Raw genomic sequence first — 22,392 nt, 5'->3', positions numbered from 1 at the left:
AGCCAAGGAAGAGAAACAAAACACTCCTGCTGATCTGAGGAAGTTCTCCCTGGGCTCTGCAGGACACAGACCTCCAATAGGATTTTGGGTGGGCAGCAGCAAGAATCTAAATCTTGTTTGGCTTTATGCAATGGGCTTAGAGAAGAGGAGAATGACAACAAACTCAACACTGTGGGAATCTGGTGTGCACTGGGACTTTGCAAATTCACGGAAGTCTTGACAATTCAGCCCAGAAAAGGATCTATCCACAGGGTGTGTGAGTGGCACCGATGCTCTGGCAGCGCATCTTTGGGCGGTCAGTGCCCGGGCAGATTCAGCAGCAGTGGAGAGCTGAGATGGCACCTGGAGCACACATTTTTGGGCCAACACTGCCCAGATCAGCTGGTCAGGACACCAGGGCTCACTTCAAACTGTAACAGAGACCAGGCAATGTGGCCAGTCTGCTTTCTAGGGTGCACGTGTGCAGCTCAAGAAGCTGTGCTCAGGTAAATGAGCAGGACTTCAAGGGCTGGACAAGTCACCTTCACTCTTCACAGGGGCAGAAGAAGAGGACARGGTGAGTACAAGCTGAGTGTCATCCTGTTACCAGAGCAACTTCTCTGTTATCAGAGCAACTTCTCTGAAGTTTCTGCCCACCAGACTGAGAGATGCTCGGTGTGGGGCTCCCRAGGACCGTGCTGGTTTGCACAGCTGGAATTTTACACCTATCTTTTTTAAATGTTCCTCACAGCTTCTGCAAAGGTCATGAAAGCTGTGGTACGTGTCCTGCATGCTTCTGAGCATATTCAGGGAGAGATGCTCTGGGAAGATGCCAGGAAACAGCAYGCACCCATTTCACTGGGTGCTTTGGGGAGGGAGAGGAAACCAGAGAGCAGCTCCTTCCTAAGGTGTGACCCCCAAGATGCCACTGCCAGAACAAGACAGATTCCTGTTCATAAGKTACATGGCTGCAGGAGTCTGATGGACAATGGAACCTTCTCTGTCAATGGTCTAGGAAAATAAGGGACCAGAAAGTTTCTGGTGTGTGCTGGAAACAAAACTATTTGCATTTTAGTTAGCCAAAAATAGTGCCACAGGATGCCTCTACAGTACATTCCTTCTGAATTTCAGTATCTTTTGTTACTGTGCAATATTCACCAGCAGTGATCAAAACCTGCCAGAGCAGTGCAGTGTTCACATTACAAACCTTCACTACACTYCTAATGAGAACCTGCCTTTAATGAACATTACTAGGAAGCAGTTTGTTGGAGCATYCTTGGCATTAGGGTCATTGTTCAGACATCTCTGGGAAATGCCCAGAGGACGGTGGCTGCTTCATCAAACACTGTGCCCATTTAAGAAGTCTGACATTGAAACTTGTATCTCACTATCTTCTGCACTCACTGCACAGTAATGATGAGTCTGAATAAGAAACAGCTCATGCACTGTTAGGAAAAAGGGACTTTCCTGAATTTTGGTACTTCTAGCTACAAAATTCATAGCTCTTCTTGTCAATGTCTCTAGTAAAGARCGCCTTAAATTCCTCTACTGTTTGGGTAGAAGAAAGACAACAAATACAGCAGTAAACAACAAGCTGGCTGTTGAAGGATCCAGGTTAATTTATGAGACATTCCCAGTCCAGTTCCACAAAGGATGGTTTCTGGAGAAGTTACCAACTCACACTGAATCCTGAGCACACTTGGATGGGACTTTGAGGATCTACAAACTCATGTGTGAACACATGCCTGATCCACAAAGTTCAAAGAATCACTAAAATAACCCACTGGAGGGTCTTGATGATGCGTGATTTAACAGAATCTGCCAACTGCAGGGCAGCTACCCGCTGCTCTTATTATTAGTCAATACAGTTAACTAAAATGACATGTAATACAAGTTGCCTTAAATACTTGCAGTGACGCACTCTTTGTCTTCACTGGCCCAAATCCTTCCCATTTAAACACCTGCCCTTTTGCAATGTGTTAAAATCTTACACACTTGCAAGGTGATCTGAGCAGATTCTGGTAAAATAACCTTTTTTGTTACCTGGTGGCTCTTGCGAGTCAGGGTCTCTACCACAGAACAAAGAGGGAGGAGAACTGCACTTACACTGCTGTCGTCCATCCTTTCTCGTCTCTTGGTTTTGTGTGTTTCATAATCCTCCATGAGGGTCTGCATCAGGTTTTTGGGTCTCTGGGCTCCTGCAGACTCCTCGGCTGGGGGGTCCGACTGGGAGGCAGGGCCTTCTGCGGTGGGGGAYGGAGGAGGCTTGATTTTCTCTATCTTCCCTGAAATGAAAAAGAATTAACCTTTGCTAAGCTGAGGACTGACAACTGTGACAAAGATCACGGCCGGAGAGGCATTTTCAGCACATTTTGAATGAAGAAACAGTTTGGAATGAAGCCTAGGAAACAATCTSGTAAATCAGGATGGTCAAGGACTTTGACGAATCCTCTCCCTCTTCCTGTAACACACTGCACCAAAACACTACTGAATCCTTTCACAAAAAACAACCACTGTTTACAGAAGTCCCTGCTTGAAATCCCCCGGTTGTCTTYCACAGGATAAATTTCTGTGATTTGGACATTTTTGTAAAATTCTGGAAAACCACAAGATTATTTTTTCCTGGCTCAGCCAATACAACATACAGGACCCACACACAAGACATCCAAAGAAGGCATCTTGTTAAGCACTGCTGCTTTCTCTTTTTCCAGTGCTTTATATCTGCTTTGTAATTAAGAAAGGCTCTGGGTGGTTACCCAGTGCTGCTTTCCCTGCAGCTGTTTGCTGTAGATTGCAGAGATCACTCCTGGAGGGAGACCTGCAGCAGAGCAGGATCAGATCTCTGGCTATAAACCCTTCAGGGGTTCACACAGGACCTGAGTTTCCTCCTTGTTGAAGGAAAGCCAGAGAGAAGTTTTGTTTCTCTTTTTCTGAACCCATTTCACCCCATGGAAGGTCACTGTTTTGGGCACAGTGACTTGGCCTGGTGAGAAGAATGAGGATGACAGTGGGAGGTTGTGGGAATAATGTATAGGGGTTCTCAGCTGTGAAAGGATACAGCAAGGCTGAACCAAAATCAGATTTCCTTTTTCCATGTAACCATCACCAGCTCCTTGAAATAAGACACTTCAATGAATGTAAAAAAATACCATCAAAAGAAAAAGATACCCACTCCAAATGTCTTAAAAACAAGTGAAATAATCAGAAGAATCATGCTGATTTACATGAAACTTGTTGCTAAAACAAATGAAAACCATAGCTGGGCCTTCAAAAAGCATCACAACTGTCACAGCCACTAGAGAGCAGCCTTGATATCTCCTGTAAGAATCAACAGGATTTATTTCTGAAGGAAGAAGTGAAATCTGAGCCAACGTAGCAGAAGTGTTTTTACAAGAACTCCTCTCACCAGGCTTGTTTCATTTCTGATCAGTGTTGAAAACCCCAGCATGATTAGTTTCTCGTTACAGGCTTAATTTAAGCTGGGCAGTGCAGGGATGAGGCTGGGAATCCATCCTCTTTAAATCACCCTACCAGAGATGGGAGGGGGAGTTTCCATGAGCCCAGGTTCTTCTCTGGGCTGCATCAGGATTTGCTCCACAGAACAACAGGAACTGCTGCCACCAAAGCAGAGACCAACAGCAGGTCCTTGTGTGACAGCTTAGCACTGCTCAGCAGGACAGACTTGAAACTACTGTCATCTTGCCAATCAGGCCCAGTGAGTAAAAAAATGTGGTGAAAAATGAAAGGCCTGATTATGAGTCAGATATCTTGCTGTATTACTTCATTCCTGTTCTAGTAATTGCCTTGGAAGGATTGAGCATTGGAGGAAGAATGACCTTCTCATTTGTGTGCCCAAGTYGTACTTTCTCCAGGGATACAGACACATCACAGGATGCTCAGACCTATGGACAAGCTTAATGGCTGAAAAGAAATTCTTCCAYTCCCCTTCCCCTGGAAAACAAGGCAAACCTTGTAGATTTTGGGGATTTCCACTTTAGAAAGCGGATATCTTCAGGCAAGTCTGCTTGTCCTGGATGGAAGGCCCATCAGTTTTCACATTCACAGAATCAAAAAACCATTAATGTTGGAAAAGATATTCAAAAACATTGAGTCCAACCTCTGTATCACATTGCATATATATAAAATGTACACAACATATATACACATACACATACACACATTTATATAGAGGGTCTATCATCCCAAATCTGCGCGCACACATTTACTTCCAACTGATAGATGCTGTTGAAATTTTTTAAGATATCTGCATAGCAGAGAAAGCTCTTCAAAATAAGACATTTCAGCAGCACATGTTGTTTCAGGAAACCAGTCTGTGCTGGAGACAGGGGGTTGCTGAAATACATCAGGAAAAAAAGGTCCCTCAGGTAATACGGAGCCTCATTACCACGCCAGGAGAAACGTGGGCTCTTTGCTCTTCTTGAGCAGCAGGTGAGCAATGTCAATATGCAAAATCACACAGAAGCAGACAGTAAATAAAGAACCTCGCAAAGATTCTCTCACTTCATAGACATCCTCCACTAGGAAGGGAATAAGAAAGCAAAGGGCAAGGGAGATTGGTGTGCTTTTAAGGCACTCCTGGAAGTACTCTGGGGATGACTGATGRGCACTCCAGAGGAATCCTTGGAGAGAATGATGAACTTTCTTTTCTTCCATACCAGTGCCTATAAAGAGGTAAGGAAACAACACCTTCCATAAACATTTCTGCTCTAGCCTTTCTCAAAATTCTGATTTTGAAAAGGAGTTAATGCATATGTATTGTATCTGATCTTTATTCTGTACATGCACAAAAGGCACTAAAAATTCTCCAGTGGCCACAAAATATGTTGCCCCAAAGTTTCTGCTTCTCTTCCCACACAAAAAGTATCCTCAGGTGATGGCTGAACAAAAAGTATCCTCAGGTGATGGCTGAACAAGAGGAACTTCCTAAACATTGATATTTACTAGAGAAAAACTGAAGTGGAAAATGGTTTTCAGACTAAGGTGGTTCCTCTGACAGGTTTAAGCTCTACAGTTGCCWCTCAGGTTAAAAMGTAGAGAAGAAAGAAAAGGACAGCACACACACATCCCTCACAGTTACCTACAATKCAGAGGAGACTGTTTGCATCTCTAAGCTGCAAATTCTCCACTGGGTTTATGTCACCCACTGAAATTCTCTCATTTAGTTTCTCAGCTGAGGATAACAGAAGATGAGTGTGGCGGGCAGTTCTTGATGTATGTGCAAGTGGGTCTGAGTGCCTCAGATGAGCACAATGTGCCTTCTGCCTCTCCTGGCAATGCTRTAGTGACAAATACCAACAAGGCAGATGTGGCAGCTTCCCAAAGTGTCTCCCAGGCACGGCTTCCTCTGTGAGGCATCTCCATGCCTCACCATGAGACAGCAAATACTGACAAAGGGTTTGGCTCCAGTTGAACCGTGTTCACTGAACCAAGACCTCTCAGGCAGTGATTTTTGCATCTCCTTTGAGGAACAGGATTACTCAGAGCCAGGCACCACAGGAAGTCAGATATAAGYCCTTCATATAGTCAAAGTTACTCCAAATAAAAGAAGCAACAAAAACCCTGGGAATTACATCACCAAACTTACGCTGGATGCTCTGATGTCACCTTGTCATCATTCTGTTCACATGAACTACGAGGCAGTCCCAAAAGCTCTGCCCAGGAGGGATGCTGTACCACCTGCACAGTTTCGGAGGAAACCACTGTCTTGCTRTGAAGTTGCTCACACCGTGAAAGCGCAGCAGGAGTGGCAGCAATGCAACATAGGAAACGTTCAAATTTAAATRGGGYTCCACAAATATTTTGAAATCCATGRTGACTATCCATAGAGCCATGCTTGGGCACCTTTTTTGTCTTCCTTCAGTTTCCTTATGCAGAAACCCAACYTTTTTTTGGTGAAAATTCACACAGGTTTTTCATCTTCCCCTTTCCAGGAGTATCTCAGAGAAGGGTCTTGTCCTGTGTGTGCATTCCACTGAAATKACCCTGTGTCGAAATTCAGTGATCTGAGATGAATTAATGGGTTGCTTCARAGCATCACCAACAACTTTAAGGATAATTGTTAGCAGTACAGGCTCAAGCAACATCACTTGTATGAAAGTTGCCTGTCAGGGTGAGTAAAGCCAGCCTGTTTGCTGTCTAAAGCAATGAGCAGTTACTTCATACAGACACACCAACGTGAATTGTGTTAATTGGCCACACTTCAGTTCAAGTACAGCACAACTTACTGCTGTCCTTTTCCGTGGTTTGTCTTTCTGTTACCCATGTAAGTGTCCACACAGYTCAAAGCAGTGAAGAGGGGCAAGAGTAATAACCAGGGAAAAGCAGGAGTCCCAGTAAAGTCCCTACTCGGAAGGAGCCACAATCACTACTCTGCCCAGACCACCACCTAAAACCGGCCTCATAGTTAGGCCATTSCTAATTAAGTCAATTATTATGCCTTCTCAAAAGAGTGAGTCTGCGGTTCCACACTTAAAGATTAGAAACAGATTTTTCTATTTTCAAATTTAGACTTGACCCGCTAATCCCTTTCTGCTGAGGTATCCTGATGTTAGTGCCAGTTCTTTCTCTGGTAAAGGCAATTTGCTGACAGAAGTACCTGTGTTTCTTATTATTATAATATTAGTAGAATCACTATTATTTTTCACTCTGAAACTGGATATACAGCACCAGACATATTCTACAGCATATTCCTACTGTGCCTACCAGAAGCAGGTTTTCATTTCTGCTCTGTATGTCACCCCTGCTCTGTATATCCTGACAGCCGGATTCTTGTGCCTCTGCTAAATTACATTTAGCCTTTCTCCAAATATTGAAAACATCCTGTAACTATTAAAAATAAAGTTACTGCAGTCTTGCAAGGGGTTACATGGTATTCCTCCACCCTATTTCCAAAGATGCCTGCAGGCTTTAACTGCCATGCAGCTGGCTGAAGGGACAGCAAGGGACAGATGATCTGAGGTTTACACACCTTCCAGTGCTAAGGGTGCTGAGCTGATGTCCCGCAGCTGAGAGCTATGCTGAGCACACTTGCTGCACCAAAAGTTAAAGAATTAAGAATAATTTGGGCAACATTCTTTGTGGGGTTTTTTTTGATCAATGACATTCCTAAACACTGCCACAGATTCATCTTTTCCTAGAAATTATTTTTGCCTTGTCACCAGCTGCAAATTGCAGTAGCTTGAGTCATTGGCTAAGATTTTCTTTCTTGAACATACGGCAGTTGGACTTTTAAAGGAAACTGTCTGGAATGATTCATTATAAACAGAAGTTTATAATTTTCYCTGGAATGTAATTTACGACAAACATTTTTACAGGCACAATGCTGTGTGGAGAAAGCAGAAATACGCTGTTTTTCCAGAAGCTCTTTTAAAACAAGCATTAGTGTCAGCAGCCCATCCAACATCACTTCTGARTAAAATATCATCATTATCTGCCCCATTTTGAGCACTTTCAGCTACAGATGATGCTGTTTTTGAAAGCAGTCATGAGCAACCTTTATGCAACAAGTCCTCTTAATTGAGGCCTTTGATGCCTTGTGTCTCACATCCTGTCAGACATTTCTCAGAACACCTCAGATTAGAGGGGATACTTATGAAAAATTCTGTTCTAGAGGAGTTATAAAAATACCACATCAAAGAAATGACTGATATTTGCTGTATTTTTTTTTCAACACACACTAAAATCATCCTCTTTGCAGAAGAAACAAAACTAAGTATTACTGATTTATGTGCTCCATGAAACTTCGAGTTCACAATCGTAATGGGCTAAATCTAGATCTTATTCAAGCATACCATGTATTTCAAAAGAAAATTACTACCACTGGCTCGTATTTACACCAGTGGAAATACAGACAGAATTTAAGTATTCTTGGTAAAATTAATGCTTTTTCACAATGAGAGCTGTTAAAAGTACCTGCAAAGCATAGGTAGGTATATGCTTATAAAAATCACTGCACAGAAATAAGCCTGGTATGTGTTTCTAGGGGTTTCTCATATGTATTTTTTCTGTATTATATTTAGAAGGCATCAGTGCTTGATATAATTTCTTGAATAGGGGAATGGGGAGAGAGATATGCTGTAACTGCTGTGAATGTCACCAAAAGAATCCAGAAACTTTACTGGAATCTACTGAACATTTTGTTTGTGATGCCTGTTTAATTCAGTAGTGAATGACATCACCTAAAACACATGGCAACTCACAGCTCTCATTTTACAAGACAAAGTTAATTAGGACCAAGACCTGAAAGCAGAAAGCAAAACGCACAGAAAAAGAAATCTGATTCAAAACCTCAAAATCTCCACATCTCAACTACTTCTGCACTTCCCTGATGATGTGCAAGAAAACAGGAAGCCTATTAAGGAAGGCCTTGTGTGTTTGTCTTTCAAACAGCCACGCAGCTGCAAATACTGCTGCTGTCCTTCCTTGAGATGATCCTGAATTTCAGTGGGTGGTCTGGGCAGCTCAGCGATAGTCCTGTCATGCTACAAGGTGGCGGTGGGTGAACACAGAATGGGGTTTAGTAACAACAATCAGCATCTCTGCACTCTATTTGTGAAAAAGCAGAACATTCCATGGGTGTGCTCACCGACAGAAAGGTAGTGGAACTCTCACACAGTTTCCAGGTAGATGAAGTCATCTGRCCTCCCACCCCCTGCCAAACTGCATTTTCATTAGGAAATGACATAAACTAAACCATACCTGATCCTTCAGTCACACTGCACTTCTGCTSTGACACTTGGGGCTCTTACCTGGTGCAGTTTTGTAAGACACAGTTCTGGCGGGCATGGGCGGCGCGCTCTTTGTAACAGGGCTCGGTGCCATTTGCAGACCCTGCCGCTGCCTCTTCAGCTCCTCCTCTCGCTCCTGGGCAGCTCTGATCTCTTCTTCTATCATCGACAAAGTCCGCTGTTTCCTTGACCGTAACTTGAAAGGGCCCACGGTCACTTCAGGCTCCTGTGTGGCCAGGATGGAGGCGGTGCTCCTAAGCTCAGCTGCCTCTGAATACTTGCTGAAATAGCTGACTTCATGCCTGTTTTCCTCCACGAGGAATGGCTGGCTGGCTGAGTACACGGGTGACTGCTGCAAACTCTTCCCTTCCCTGAGTCCTGAGTCTTCCTCTTTTGAAGTCTTTGGTATGGTGTCCCTTTTTTCTTGAACGGGTGAAGACACCTGGGGTGGCTCAAACACTGGGTTCTGATGCTCCCTGGAGGCTGGAGCTGGCCCAGAGCCTGCTGGCTGCTCTTTGGCTGGGATCTCTTTCTCTGCTGGCATTTCTTCTTCYTTGCAGTTTCCTTTATCCGCCTGCTCCGCTATGGCTTGTTGGATGGCGTTTTGAACCAGCAGGCCAGCGTGGTACTCCAGCTGGTCATCCATCAGCAGGGAGTCTGCCAAGGYAGAGGAGGGTGAATCACAGCCTGGGTCACTGAAAGACTTGGAGATGCCTTCGGCCCTGCACTCGGCCGGAGTGTCGGCCTGCGGGGTCTGCGGCAGGGAGAAATCCGCCAGCGAGCTTTCCTGCAGCGCGCTCATGGTCTCGTTGGAGGCACCGCTGTCGCTTATGTTATCCATGCTGAAGTCGTTGGAAAGGGTCTCCAAGACGGTGGTGTCCTGAGACCTGACAGACAAGTCATCCAAACCGGAATCAAGCTCCTCTGGAGGGGACGAGGCGCTGCCTGACTTTGGGAGGTGGTCTAGAATTGCTTGTCCATCGTCCTTCACCATTGTGAACACTGCCCTCGCACTCATGAATTCTCCATCCTCCGCCCACAGCTTTGAGGCTGGTGCAGCCCTGGGGCTGTCACTGCAAGGYAACTCTCTTGCTGTGTCAGCTGTGGCAGTCTGAGGGCTTTTGTCGTCTTCTGAGCTGCAGGAGACTTTCTGTGCTTTGCCAAGGGTGGCGTTGTTACCCTCGGGCTGTCCGGTTTGCCCGCATGCTGAAACGGGTCTGGTCACAGAGGAGAGCGGCCTGTCCACATTTGGGGAATTGAGGCTTTTGTAGAAGGGTTTGATGGAGAACATTTTGGGCGTTCCTGACCGCCTCGGTGGGGCCTGACCCTGAGATGGACCTGAATGCTCCATCAGCTGGAACTGCTTCCTGGCAGCTGAGAAGTCGATCTGCTCTGTGACAATGTCCTCCTTCTTGACATTGACTGGCTCCGGGGGTACGAAGGAGCAGCTGACCTGTTTGGGGGATGCTGGTGCTGCACCCTGCTGCTGCTGCCTCTCCTTGCGCTCCTTGTACTTCTTGTGAGACTCCAGATGCTCCTCATCCAGCTGATCCTCCAGAGGCTTCTCCTGAGGAGGGTTCCACCATTTGGCAGCAATGCTGGGGTTTTTCTTTACAGCCTGGCTTTTAATGAGCTCCCTTCTCTCCTTTTCAAGTTCCATCATTTCTTCTGATGGTCTCACTTTGCGGACTTTGTATTTTTCCTTCTCTTCCTCATCTTCAAAGAGCTTTGAGGGCTTTTTGTCTTCATGAAAGGCTCGCAGTTCAAACTTTGCCTCTTTCTTAAGGGTTGTAAGAGTTGTTTCTCCATCCTTAGAGGATCTTCTAGAACTGTTTGAAGAAGTGGGACTTCCTGGCACCTTCAGASTCTCCCGAGTGTCTTCTTTCAGTCCACCCAAGGAATGGCCATTAGATTTTGGGTTCTCATCTGTTATAGTAGCTCCACGTGGCTCAACTCCCAAGGGTGCCTGCTTGTCTGCTACATTTTCTTCCCTTTCACTGGATCCTGACTCTTTACTGACGTTAGCAGAGGCTCCCGAGCCATCCATAACGGAGACTGCACTTGGTTCAGGGGAGGATGTCCCATTAATTGTACTATCTGCAGCAGAATCGCAACAATTTGCCTCCAGCACTTCATCTAAGTATCTGATCTCTTTAGCAACTTCACTGTCCAGAGATTCATGCCTGTCCCTAATTCCGTTTCGGCTGGAAGCAGGGGAAAAGAAGTGGGTTGGATTGTCTATGGGATGTGGTGAAGCCACTGTGGTGATGCTTTTGTGTTCAGAAACTGGAACTTCAATTTCCATTTTCTCTTCCTTTGCAGCAAGCACAGTAGCTGGCTCCAAGAAATTGGCACAGTTTTGGTCTCGGTTTTTTCTTAACCTGATGTCATCCTCAGGGATTCTGGAAGATTTCTAMAACAAAAGAGAGAAAAATTATGATGAAGTCTTAAAACAAGAGCAACAGACTTTTTACAGAGCAAACACCATCTGGAAAACAAATCCTAGCACTTCTTAAACTTGAGATTAAAGCATTCCCTCAGAGTGTGGGAGAGCAAGGCAAGCCAATAACACAAAAACCAGGAAGTTACCTTAATKTTACCTTACCATATGCTGGAAAACATACTAAAACAACAAACTTTCTTTTAAGAATCTCYCATGCCTGTGCCTTGGTCTGTGACTACGAATAAGCTTTGAATTTCTAAGTTAACAGTAACTTGGCAGTTTGCATTCTTCAAAGATCCGCGCTTGCAGCACACACCACCTATCATCTTGGTACTCTAGAAATGCTTTCTACACCTAAAAGCAATCTCTTCATGCTTGTACAGACAAAAAGTATTACTGCCCCTGTTTGCAAAAAACAGATGCTAATGCGTAGAAAGAGACAGTGATTCACACCAAGTTATGAAAAAAGGATGTGGGAACTGCAGGGAATGCTCGATTCTCAGTGGCTCAATCCTGGTCATCAAACACGGAGTAGAATTACATGGTGCTGGAAAGACAAGGGCTCTTTCTCCATCCCACATGGAAACCAACACACAACTGAACTTGGGAGACAGGAAGCATCTGCAACTCCCACAGCACGAAGACCATCACAAGGAGCATGACAGGGACCGCAGTCATGATCTCTCCCGCCCCCTTCTTTGATCTGTAGTGCAGATGTACTTGATTCATCTTTCTCCCTGATGTATTGCCTCTGGTCACATGAAGGTTATTGAAAGAAACACTATTTCTGGTCATATACAGGCAGATTTTACTGGTCAAGCGCCCTAATGAACTTCCTGTGAGTAAAGTCTCAAGGATCTTCTGATTAAGTTGGTAACACATCAATCGACTCTCAATAATTCTATACTGCTAATAGGCAGAAACAATCCAAACCACCAAAAAGGAAGAAGTGGACATTATAAACATGGTTCTTCAAAAAGAACTTGCTAACTCTTGCTAACTTCCTAAACCATGAAAACCAAAAGCAATCCATTTTTCACTTTGACTCTCCTTTTAAAGCAGAAGGGTGGTATCTGAGGTGTYTGTCTTGCTTTCCATGAGTGTGAGGCATGGGCTTCGAAAATGATCAAACCCTGTGAACTCAGTGGCTACAACAAGAGCACCATTGTCTGGTAGTCACCCCTGCCCCTTATCCAGCATGCTATTAATACACACTGCAGCAGAAGACGATCAACAAGGAGCACAATGGCACTTAGCAGTGACCTGAACAATCACACTGCCACAGGATTTATACAGGCAGTCAAATGCATTTGACACACCTTAAAGAATTACAGCCAGTCAGCCAGAAGAGCCCTTTCTAAAAACACTCTCAAGAGCTTTCTGTCTAATTATGCAGTTTTGAAGACAATGCTGGCTTCAGTCATTAGGTACTTTCTTAATTGTGCTTAAACATTGGAAAAATATCTTTAAAAATAAACAACCTGCTTTTGTCTACATATTTCACTTCACAGACTCCAATGGTTTTACTTGCTTCACTTCTTCACTTTCTGYTGAGCTTAGAAATACACAAGCTGAAGTTTCTATCAGCCCTTTTCTTAATGCATATTGTATTTTTCATCATTTAAATATCTATATGTGGCTCATTTCTTCTTTGGTCCTATTAAAGATATATTCAACAAATCAGGTGTTCTGCAAACAAATACAGAAGTGTAAAAGTGCTTATTTCTTCAAGTAGGCACAGAYGGAATGAAAGAATCATAGATAAATGTTTATTTTAACCTGAAAGGGCGTGAATTGCTCTTGATTTGCTGGCAGAGCTCCATGTACACAATGGGTACTCAGGTAACAAGGATTAAGACTGCAATACTGTTTTGATATTTGGTGTTACATCTTCCCTGCTTGAYTTGCTGGTGCAAAAAGGAGTATGTAGAGCAGCCTGTGCAAAATGCAGGACTGACAGCTGTCCCCTTTCACAACAAACCATGGGTATGCAATTATGCTCCTGCCAATATTTCCCTCTGATCAGACTGATCAAAGCCACCTGTGACATTGGTAGCTAACTGCAAGAATATGTCTTGAGTGGACAAAAAATCAGTTAATGAAGATGTGCACTCCCACCACTGAAACATCTCCCTACAGAGCCAAACCAGAGCTGAAGGGCTCCCTGTTCCTGTGTTTCCAGCACCTACACACCATGGAGCTGGGAAAGTACCCGATTTTTCCAGAGACTGCACTCACTACAGCACGTCTATTCACATCACTGCTCTAATGCAATTTCAGTTCACGTGCATTTGGATATTCAAGCTCGGTAGTACATCCACAGGTGCAGTGTTTTGCCCAAATCTCTCAACACGAGCCCACTGTCTCACCATAGCTGCCATCCGCAGCTCAGAGTTAAGGCACAYGCAACTGTCTCATCAGGGCGGGCATTTGTGACAGCAGGCAATTCTGGGAGAGCGTGTGTCTATGCAATTAGTGTGGCACATGTAATTATGTAGCAAAACAGMCAATTACGCAGTAAAACCTCTGAGGAAACATTGCTTTTTTTTGGAGGAGCCTTTCTGTGCTGGTGTCTAATAACCGATTATGAAGAAGGACTCCCAGCATGGCAGAGAAGACAGCGAGGAATGCTAGGAAAAGAAAAAAAATACATTTGGAAGAGCCATTCATTTTTTTCCTCCAAACATTCTGGCAGAATTTGGGGACAGCTCTGTGATGTCATGTCAATGAAGAGTGCGCTCCAGACACTCCTGTGAAGTGCAGAAATCAATCTGATGAAATACTTTAAGAAGCAAACTGAGACAATTAAGGACAAAAGTAGCTGACAAAACAAAGCTTTTGAAGACAGCCCAGGCCACAGCACTGGCCCAGCTCAACTGACTGTGGGAAAATGGCACATGTTGGGATGAGCCACCAGAGGTGGGAGGAGGTTTGGAGGAGGGGCAGTGGGGCACAGCCCCCCTTGCCTCAGCTGTTTGACAGAAGGCGGTGRGCTTTCCAGGGGGCTGCTTTGGCTCCTCGCTGATCAGCCTGTACCAGAAGCTTTATATTTTCTGCCTACAGAGAGGAGGCTTTTCAAAGCCTGCACCATTACAAAGACCTGTGAATGGGAAAAGGACTGCATTCAAACCTAATTGTACTCAGCAACACAGCACTGACAGTGACTCCCTTAAACTGCTCATCTAGACCCAGATTTTCAGGAAGTTGCTGGTTACATTTACACAATTTCTGAATGTGCATTCATGCCTGTTAAAGTTGAGGTGCAAAAGGTAATTAGTGTCACTTCCACAATGCGGCTGCACTTCAGTAAACTACAGTTATTACCAGCTTAGAAAATAATTAGCATAGTTTCTCTTTGGCTAAATTCTTCATCTACAAAAGTGTAAGTGTTTGGGCAATCAGCTCTTTTAGAAGGAAAAAGATGTGGGTGTGCTACTAGCAAGACCCAGCAAAGTGCTGCCAGTGCCTTCCTTTGTTTGATGCAGCACAAAATGCCTACGGAAACGAGTGGGAGGCAATCCTTCTGGGCCAGATCAACATTCTCCTGAAGCACCAGTGGCAGCGGTGGGAAGGGAGAGGAAAAGATTAAACAACTAAGAAGGTTTAAGAAAACCTGAAAGTTTCCTCACTGTGGTCTTCTACAATCACTCCAGCCAAGTTTCAAGGCAGCTTTTGGTGCTGTTGGTCTTTGTTAGTGCTGTCAAGATTCCATTTCTTCTGCCTTCATATTCTTTTGCAGATGTCCTGTACTTCATCTGCTACTCCTCCCACTGCTTCAGCACTGAACCACTGTTTTGTTCAGCCCTTTCCACTCTCCTTTGGGATCTGACTATTGGGCCCACCATACATCAAGAAATTTTAGCACTAAAACCGCATTCACATATGGCTGACCAGCTAATCCATACTTATTTGCTGACGTCAGTCATCTCTTCCCTCTTCACCTACTGTCTTGGCCTGCCTTCTTATTWGCAAATAAGAAGGAAGCAAATGATGGATTTGTTAGGAGTTTCACTCTGGCAAACCTTCAGGAGAGCAGCTGCTTTCATTCACCTCACCCTTTTGAAGAGCACAGTCACCACCTGCCGAACAGATGGAGCCAATCCCAAACTGCAAAGGCACAAGAGTCGAGTGAACTTGTGTGCTCCCAGACAGCCACCCTGTCCTGAGACAAAACTCCTGGCATGCACAGGTATTGCTCTGTGCTTGCTAGCGAGAGCAAAYCTTGCAGAACTCATTTTCTGTAGGTTGGGAGCACATGAAATGTTGCAGAAAAGCTACAGAAAAATAAAAAAAAAAAACCCAGAAAAGCTACAGCTGTATAAAGGGACAGCACCCATCCCTCACAGCTCATGCTCCCTGACACACAACAGAGGGTCAGAAAGGTGCCAGCATCCCACCACATCCCAAATGGGAATGAGAGAGCAAACCACTGCAGCAGCTCCTGTGTCACAGTGGTTCCTGCATTCCCTCCCTCCCTCCCTGGCAGCTGCTGCCCCATCCAACTCCAAAAATGTGGTGATCGCCCCTYGACACAGGAGGGACAAGAATGTGCCAGAGGGAGCCTTTGCACAAAGCAGTCTAAAGAAATGGGCCAAACATTCATGTTTTGAAAATTTCCTATTTGGGTGAGCTAAGAGAAAGCAGTAACTGGAAAAAATATGTTCCAAAAGATCCTAGAAACAGAGGGGAAAAAAGGAGTGAAGATGATGATGATGAACTACTTATGGAAAGAAAGAGTTTCTATTCACATTACCTACAGAAACCATATATTTTCAGTCAAGAAAACCAAACCAAAACACACCAAAAAATYCCTAAATCCATACCTAAAGTGCTGTCTTCTTGTTCCTGTGTGAAAAGGTCTCCCTTTTTCATATATTATTTTATACTTTCAACTGAAGTTTTAAAACTAAGTGAAGTGTTTTCCAAAAAATTTACAAGTTTTCACCTACTGAAATAAAATTCGTTTCAGAAAAAAAAAATCCCTCAATCCTGTCACCAGCTTTTGAATTTAAGATGTCAGGCACATGCTGACACTACCTTGAATAGTTCCATTCACAATCTTACTCGCACACAAAAAGCGAAACTTGGCCTGTTCCTCTGACAGTGCATTACACAGTGTCTTCAATACACAGACTGAAACAATATCTGGTTACTAAAATGTGTTACTGTTGAGTGTCACGATGACATTCTCCATAAGCCGCTCTCTACGCTCTTCTGTGACTTTTCTGAGGTAGCCAGACAGCACAATATTTTCTTTATGAAATGCTGGTTTGTCTCCTAAGCACTTCAGACATCACGAGAGTACATTCCAAAAATCAATGTTCCCCTGAAGAAGCAGTGAGGGGCTATTTTAGAATACAGACAGTAACAAGACTTGTGGGGATACAGCGCCCCAAAAACTGGTTACTTGGAGAGCTTTGCTGTGTGACATTTTTTCCGTGGTTTTCCTATTTCCTTTCCTCATCTGTTTTAGCAAAGAAGTTGTGATTGCATTCATTCAGAAAACGTGTGAAAGGTTTTGCAATATTCTCTTCATTCCATCTGAGCCACAGGCTTCAGCTTCCACTTTGTGATACACTATAAAACTCTTTTATCAAATCAAATCCTGATCTTTGTTTCCTTCTGTAATAAAGATGGACAACAGTGGCCCAAGAATTATGAATACTTTAATGATAAACGTATACTGTAGGRCAGTGTATTTTAAAGATGAGGACACAATCAATTGATACTGTATTTTTCCATATGTGCCTCTATAGTTCCAGTATTTTATGTGCCCTCAACAACAAATAGGTGAAGATTTTCCTGGGTAAGTCAGGATCCAAATTTGTAATAAACCTTATTGCTTCCCACTCATTCCAGGGTCTAATTCAGATAGGAAACCACCTGATCTTCTATGCCAGCTATTTTCTCTTGCTTCCTAAAAACGCAGATCYGGTCCCTCCGTGATGAATCTGCAACCTTAAAAACTGGATTTCAACTACTGCTGCAGCAGCAAGAAAATCAAGTATCTTCCTTCTTTAATGCTTGTGCAGCTGCTGTAAAAAAGCAACAATAAAATGCTAACTTCTTTTTACAAAATAYTTTAATTCCTGCAAAGAACTGTAACTGCACAAAGCACCTGTATGGGCAAAGTGATTCATASAGAAATTAATATTTAGGGACAAAAGGCTGCCAACTGCTGAGTGACAACTCACCTCTGACAAATCAAAAACAAAGCAGAGTTTATTAGGTTGTGATGGTTACACAGCTGGTAGTGGGGAAAGCAGTATATATTCAAGTGGTGTAGACACAGRTACTATCCTGTGTGGGGCTGGTTAGCTCTGCTATAAAAGCTCTGTTCAGGTTTACATCATCAAGATGGAAATCTGAAATTACAGGAAGCTGTGATTAAACGYCCATTCAGAAAGTGGAGCACTGTTTGGTACTGCCAGACTCACATCCCATTTTCTATCACTCACATATGGGATGAACAGGAGCCTGACGAACCCAAGAAATCAGTAAATTGGTGATGATTTCATGTACCAGAACCTTCATTCAAAATGCCATTCTCCCATTCTCTGCACTGTTGGCTTCTTGTAATGTAGGTCAGCCTGAAAGTGCAACTGAATTAGAGCAGTAAATGTGCGCATAAGAAYGCATTTCATCCAGAAAAATGTGCTTTTATCATCTCTCTCTCACCAGTTCAAATCCCACTTGTGATGCTCCTTTCCATTTCAAAATTATTTCTACCTGAAAATTAATATGCACAACTAAGTATTATTATTTCTCGTGTCGCTTCACACGGTTCCCCAGGACAGAAAGGACAGTACACCCTGTGTGCAGGCTCAGGAAACAAAGCAATGCTGCCGAGGGACAGCACTGGACTCAAGGTCAATACAAACCACATTAGCCTGTTAATCAAGAGCACCACCACAGATGGTTAGTACTTTTTAACTTTGTTACACATTTTTCCTAAGGCTGATTTTTTCCGTGGCTYGTCACTGAAATCTGCTTTCGCTGAAACAAGATTGCATTTCAGCAGCTGGGACACTTGATTCAAAGAGGTTGTGGTGCTAAGTCACTTAAAATAGTAACTATGATCTTGTGAAGCAGCCTCCAGCTCCTAACGAAGTGCAAAAAGAGCATCCCATCCAACTAGCACACAAGGAATATTGCACAATTAGAAAACTGACCACTACCTGGCAAGGAATTCAATGCATTATACAATTCTTAAGGAACAGAAGCAGATTTTTTTTTTTCACAGCTGAGGTCCCTGCACCATTACAAAGTCCACTTGGATAGGTTCCCTCGGCTGGGGCTGGAGCTGAGCTAGGGGCTCTGCTGTGAGCAGCCCTCTCACACTCAGCCTCTGGTCTGATGTTCAATGGAAGAGGAGAAATCCCAACTGAATAAGGACAGACAAATGTTCAGCTGAACAGAGCGCCTAACACCGAGACTGAGCTGAGCAGGACACGACTTTTGATTGTATGCATGAAAAATCAGTCTCACAAAATGCTGCAGTTGAAATCTGCCCTGCACATGTCGAGGATGGAACAATTGCTCTGATAAAGCATGATCTAATCCCAGCGGGGAGGGGAAAGGACGCTAAACTAAGCCTTGCTCTTAATACTCTCTAACCCATCTAGATAATGTCAGCACAAGGAAAGAGTGACCTTTACGGTCGCTTGCACAAAAAAAAAAAAAAAGAGAGACAAGGGGAAAATTCCTTAAATCTTTTCACACGGGGCACAGGGTTCGTGTTCCATCTAAAGAATGGATCTGCAACTCTGCTATGTAAATAGAGATCTCAAGAAAAATACTGACATGTTAATCATTTTGGTGCACGAGAAAGGGACCTCCTGAGGAAGGAATTTGGGTTAGGCAGGGGCAGGAGGAAGGCAGTAAATGGAGACAAAAGGCCATGCAGTTCACTTGCTCCCTGAGACCTTATGGTTGCTAGGAAAACTGGTTTAATAGGTGTGAGGAACAGAGATAAACCTGCCTTAAACAAACAAATACGCTTTCTGAGATGTATTAAAGTCTTCTGAGGATACAGAATCTTTCAGCAGCTGGTACAATTCAGTAAATCTTTCATAAAGGGCAGCCTAAACTGCATTTTCTGAAGAAAAAAAAAAAAAAAGATGTATGATCTCAATGCAGGAGCTCTTTCACCACTTACTTTCAAAGGTAATAGAGCAGGAATTCAATGCTTTAACTGAAGCAACCACCTACAAACCTTTGCCAATAAAGATTAAGATTTTTCACTTTCAGCTCTCCGTTTCACAAATGCTAACTGTTGGAGGTCATATTGCTTTTAACTGTTTCCCAAAGCCTAATTAATACTTGCTGTACTTCTGAAAGGCATGGCTGTTCAATACCTATTGGAATATGACAGGAATGCTGCCACAGAGGCTATGCTGGGCTGAAGGAACAAATTATGCTCATAAATGCAGGGCTGAACACCTGTTTCTCTGACAGATGAAGAAGGTTAAGAATTATTGTTGATGTTTTGTCGCTATCAGTAAGACTTGTTACAGCTGCTCTGATCTATTACATTAAGACCCATCACAAGAAAATCTCCTTAAATGAAGGTGTGCCTACGTAACCGTGCACGGCRCAGTGCGTGTCACCCAATGGCAGGGTCAGGACACAAACAGGACAATGTTTATTCACTGCAGGCAGTGAGCCTTGGGAGGGTTACAGGCCAAGGGCTCAACCAGCCGGCTGGCTCGAGCACTCTACACATTGCTTTCCTCCCAGTTTTTCAGGGAAATGGAGTTATTTTAAAGCTAGAGACCTCTAAAACTCTCTATTAAGASAGAGCATGTAGTGGCTTAAAAAGATCCCTATTTAGAATTAGCTCTACCCAAAATGTACTTTAGGCTGCTACCTCCAGACTAAGGCAAAAGCTCTTCAAGTTTTATAAAAAGAAAATTGAAAGGACATCAAAAAAGAGGCTATCTAGCCTACTGCCRGCTAAAAATCACTTTATGTAAGTGAAGAGGGGGGAAATATGATGGTGGTCCAAGGACAAAACTGAAGTCTTTCTGCCTATAGCTGTGTTGTGAACACAGGAGGGAAGAGAAACCACTTCCAACAAGAGCCTGGCATGTCACCTCCCATGCCTAAATCATGCTCTCCAGTGTGACACTGTGCCAGGCATCCATCAGGGAACTACCACACAAAAATGCCTTCACTCCCTGTCCCTTTTCCCAGAAACAGACCGTGGATAAAAGAATTTAGCTGAAGATTTTATACAAGAGCCAAAGTGTTGTAACTCTAGTGGAGTGTAACTCACAGGGGTCTTCCCACAAGGGCATGAACGTGATTTAATTTTCTGGATGGTGCGTGTAGAAAAATCCCCCTTCACATATACACACCCATGGAATGAAATTTGCTATCATTAAATAATGAATCCAACGTAGCCGGGATGATCAGGGGACTCTGACACACTGCTTCAAWAGATATATTCAGCAAATAAGTCAAATTTTACAGAAAGTCAGAGTACAGGGTCCACAAAACAGTTTTGGTAGTGAGAGACTAAATGTGTACCCTCTGTAAGAAGGAGGATGTTGCTAAATTCTGCACATGCCATTGCTGTCCCCAGGCTATAAACATGACCTATCATGTGAGTCTTGGGTTTTGAACAGTAAGCAACTTCATCTATGCTTTGCTCACAACACCAACTATGAATTTCAGTCATCTCACTATCTCCTGCAGGAGCATATTTCATTGAAAGTGAGACCTGCATATGATTATTTTTCTGATTCCTTATTTGGGAAGAATGTATTTGAGAAATCCCAGGGACATCTCCTTTTAGCACCTACKACTTCCTGTCCCTCCACCCCTGCTCCCCTCCCCTCTTCCATGGAAAAACTCATTATTCCTTCTTTTCCTGCTGAAAAGGTACTGATTAAAATGACCAATAGCACATCTGGACTATATTAGGATATTATTTGATTAAGGCATTCACCACTTGCTCTTTCAGCACGTGGAGAATTAAGATAGTAGTGGTGGAAAACGGTGTTARCTAAACTGGCTATTCCAGCTCAAACTGCTCTGCTTTAAAATTCCCTCAGATTGCCCAGTCCGTCAGTTGTGGGCTCTTTTTTACCTAATTACAGAAAATTGAAATAAACAATGGTTAATTCATTTAATGTTGGCAAGATCACCAAAGCCAACTAAGCTGTTATATTAGGAGTTGCTGCATTTCTCAGACCATGTGCTTTTTGATAGGAAATGCTTACTTGGAGCTATTTTAAACACTCATAAAAAGGCTCAGCATTAAACTGCAAGCAGCACCTCGCATTTCTGTACAAGCAGAAGTTTGACACATTCCAGATCAAATTGCTTTGTAGAGTGGGGAAGACCAGACCTTCTGAAAAGAACATTGTTTACCAGCACATCACACAAGCAGTAGCTCGGTTTTCGGTATTTGAACTGACTGCACTATGGAGATTTCAGCTCTGGAGCCTGTACACAGGAAAGCCACAGAAGCAGCAAAAAGGAAAGAGAAAGTCATCCTGGCTTCCAGATACTTTCCCCTAAAACATCCTTCCTCATTTCTCAGGAGCTGAAGAATGTGCTATCCTGATGCATGGACAGAGGCATCAGCTGTCACAGCGTGCATCAAACACCAAAAATCCCAGGAATGCTGCTGCTGCTAAAAGTGACTGCTCACCGCACGATGCTTAATTTCCTTCAGTGTTAAACAACTGAAAGATGAAGCTGAACAGACACCCTGRAAGCTTCTTCATTAACTGAAATTTGCTTTACAGTGTCAAGAAGGATAACGCATTGAAATAATGGGAAACATACTCCTTCAGAAAAACTAAAAATTCAGCCAGAAGACTTTGCAAGTGCTGTCTGAAGAACACAGACACTGAATGTCCTGCTTACCACATGCACAGGATATACAAAAGTATCAACATTCTCCTGTACTACACCTAGTAAAAAGTCGTAAATTTCACTGCTGCTCACAATGAACAAAACAGATACAGGACAAARAATTCCACAAATATAATCTGGAAAAGTGGTATTTTAAATACTCCTCCCAGTATAGAATGTAAAGATTCAATGTGATAAATAAATGTGACAGGTCAGAAATCTTAGCTTTTCCTTTCTCTCTGTTTCTGTAAACTCTACAGCAAACCCCAAAAATGTTGTTTTCCACCAAGGCCTTGGCTTTTTTTGGCTCATTAAGTCAAATTCCTTCCCCAGCTCGTCAACAGTACTGTGATGTCA

The 22,392-nt window shown here is 43.5% G+C and overlaps 1 protein-coding gene across 5 annotated transcripts in view; it reads right to left on the bottom strand.

Moving 5' to 3' along the window:
* PALM2AKAP2 (PALM2 and AKAP2 fusion) overlaps positions 1-22,392 on the bottom strand; it is a 252,737-nt gene that overhangs the window by 6,000 nt on the left and 224,345 nt on the right. For all 5 annotated transcript variants that reach the window (XM_057374544.1, XM_057374546.1, XM_057374547.1 and 2 more), the window contains 2 exons: positions 8,748-11,139; positions 2,086-2,264 (listed from right to left, as the gene is read on the bottom strand). In XM_057374544.1, the coding sequence (XP_057230527.1) occupies positions 2,086-2,264; positions 8,748-11,139 (2,571 nt within the window). The remainder of the gene's footprint in view (positions 1-2,085; positions 2,265-8,747; positions 11,140-22,392) is intronic.

Source organism: Malurus melanocephalus, unplaced genomic scaffold, assembly GCF_030028575.1.
Source record: "Malurus melanocephalus ecotype Western Australia unplaced genomic scaffold, MMel_1.1 scaffold_228, whole genome shotgun sequence".
NCBI lineage: Eukaryota > Metazoa > Chordata > Aves > Passeriformes > Maluridae > Malurus > Malurus melanocephalus.
This window is presented reverse-complemented; position numbering and strand designations above follow the sequence as displayed.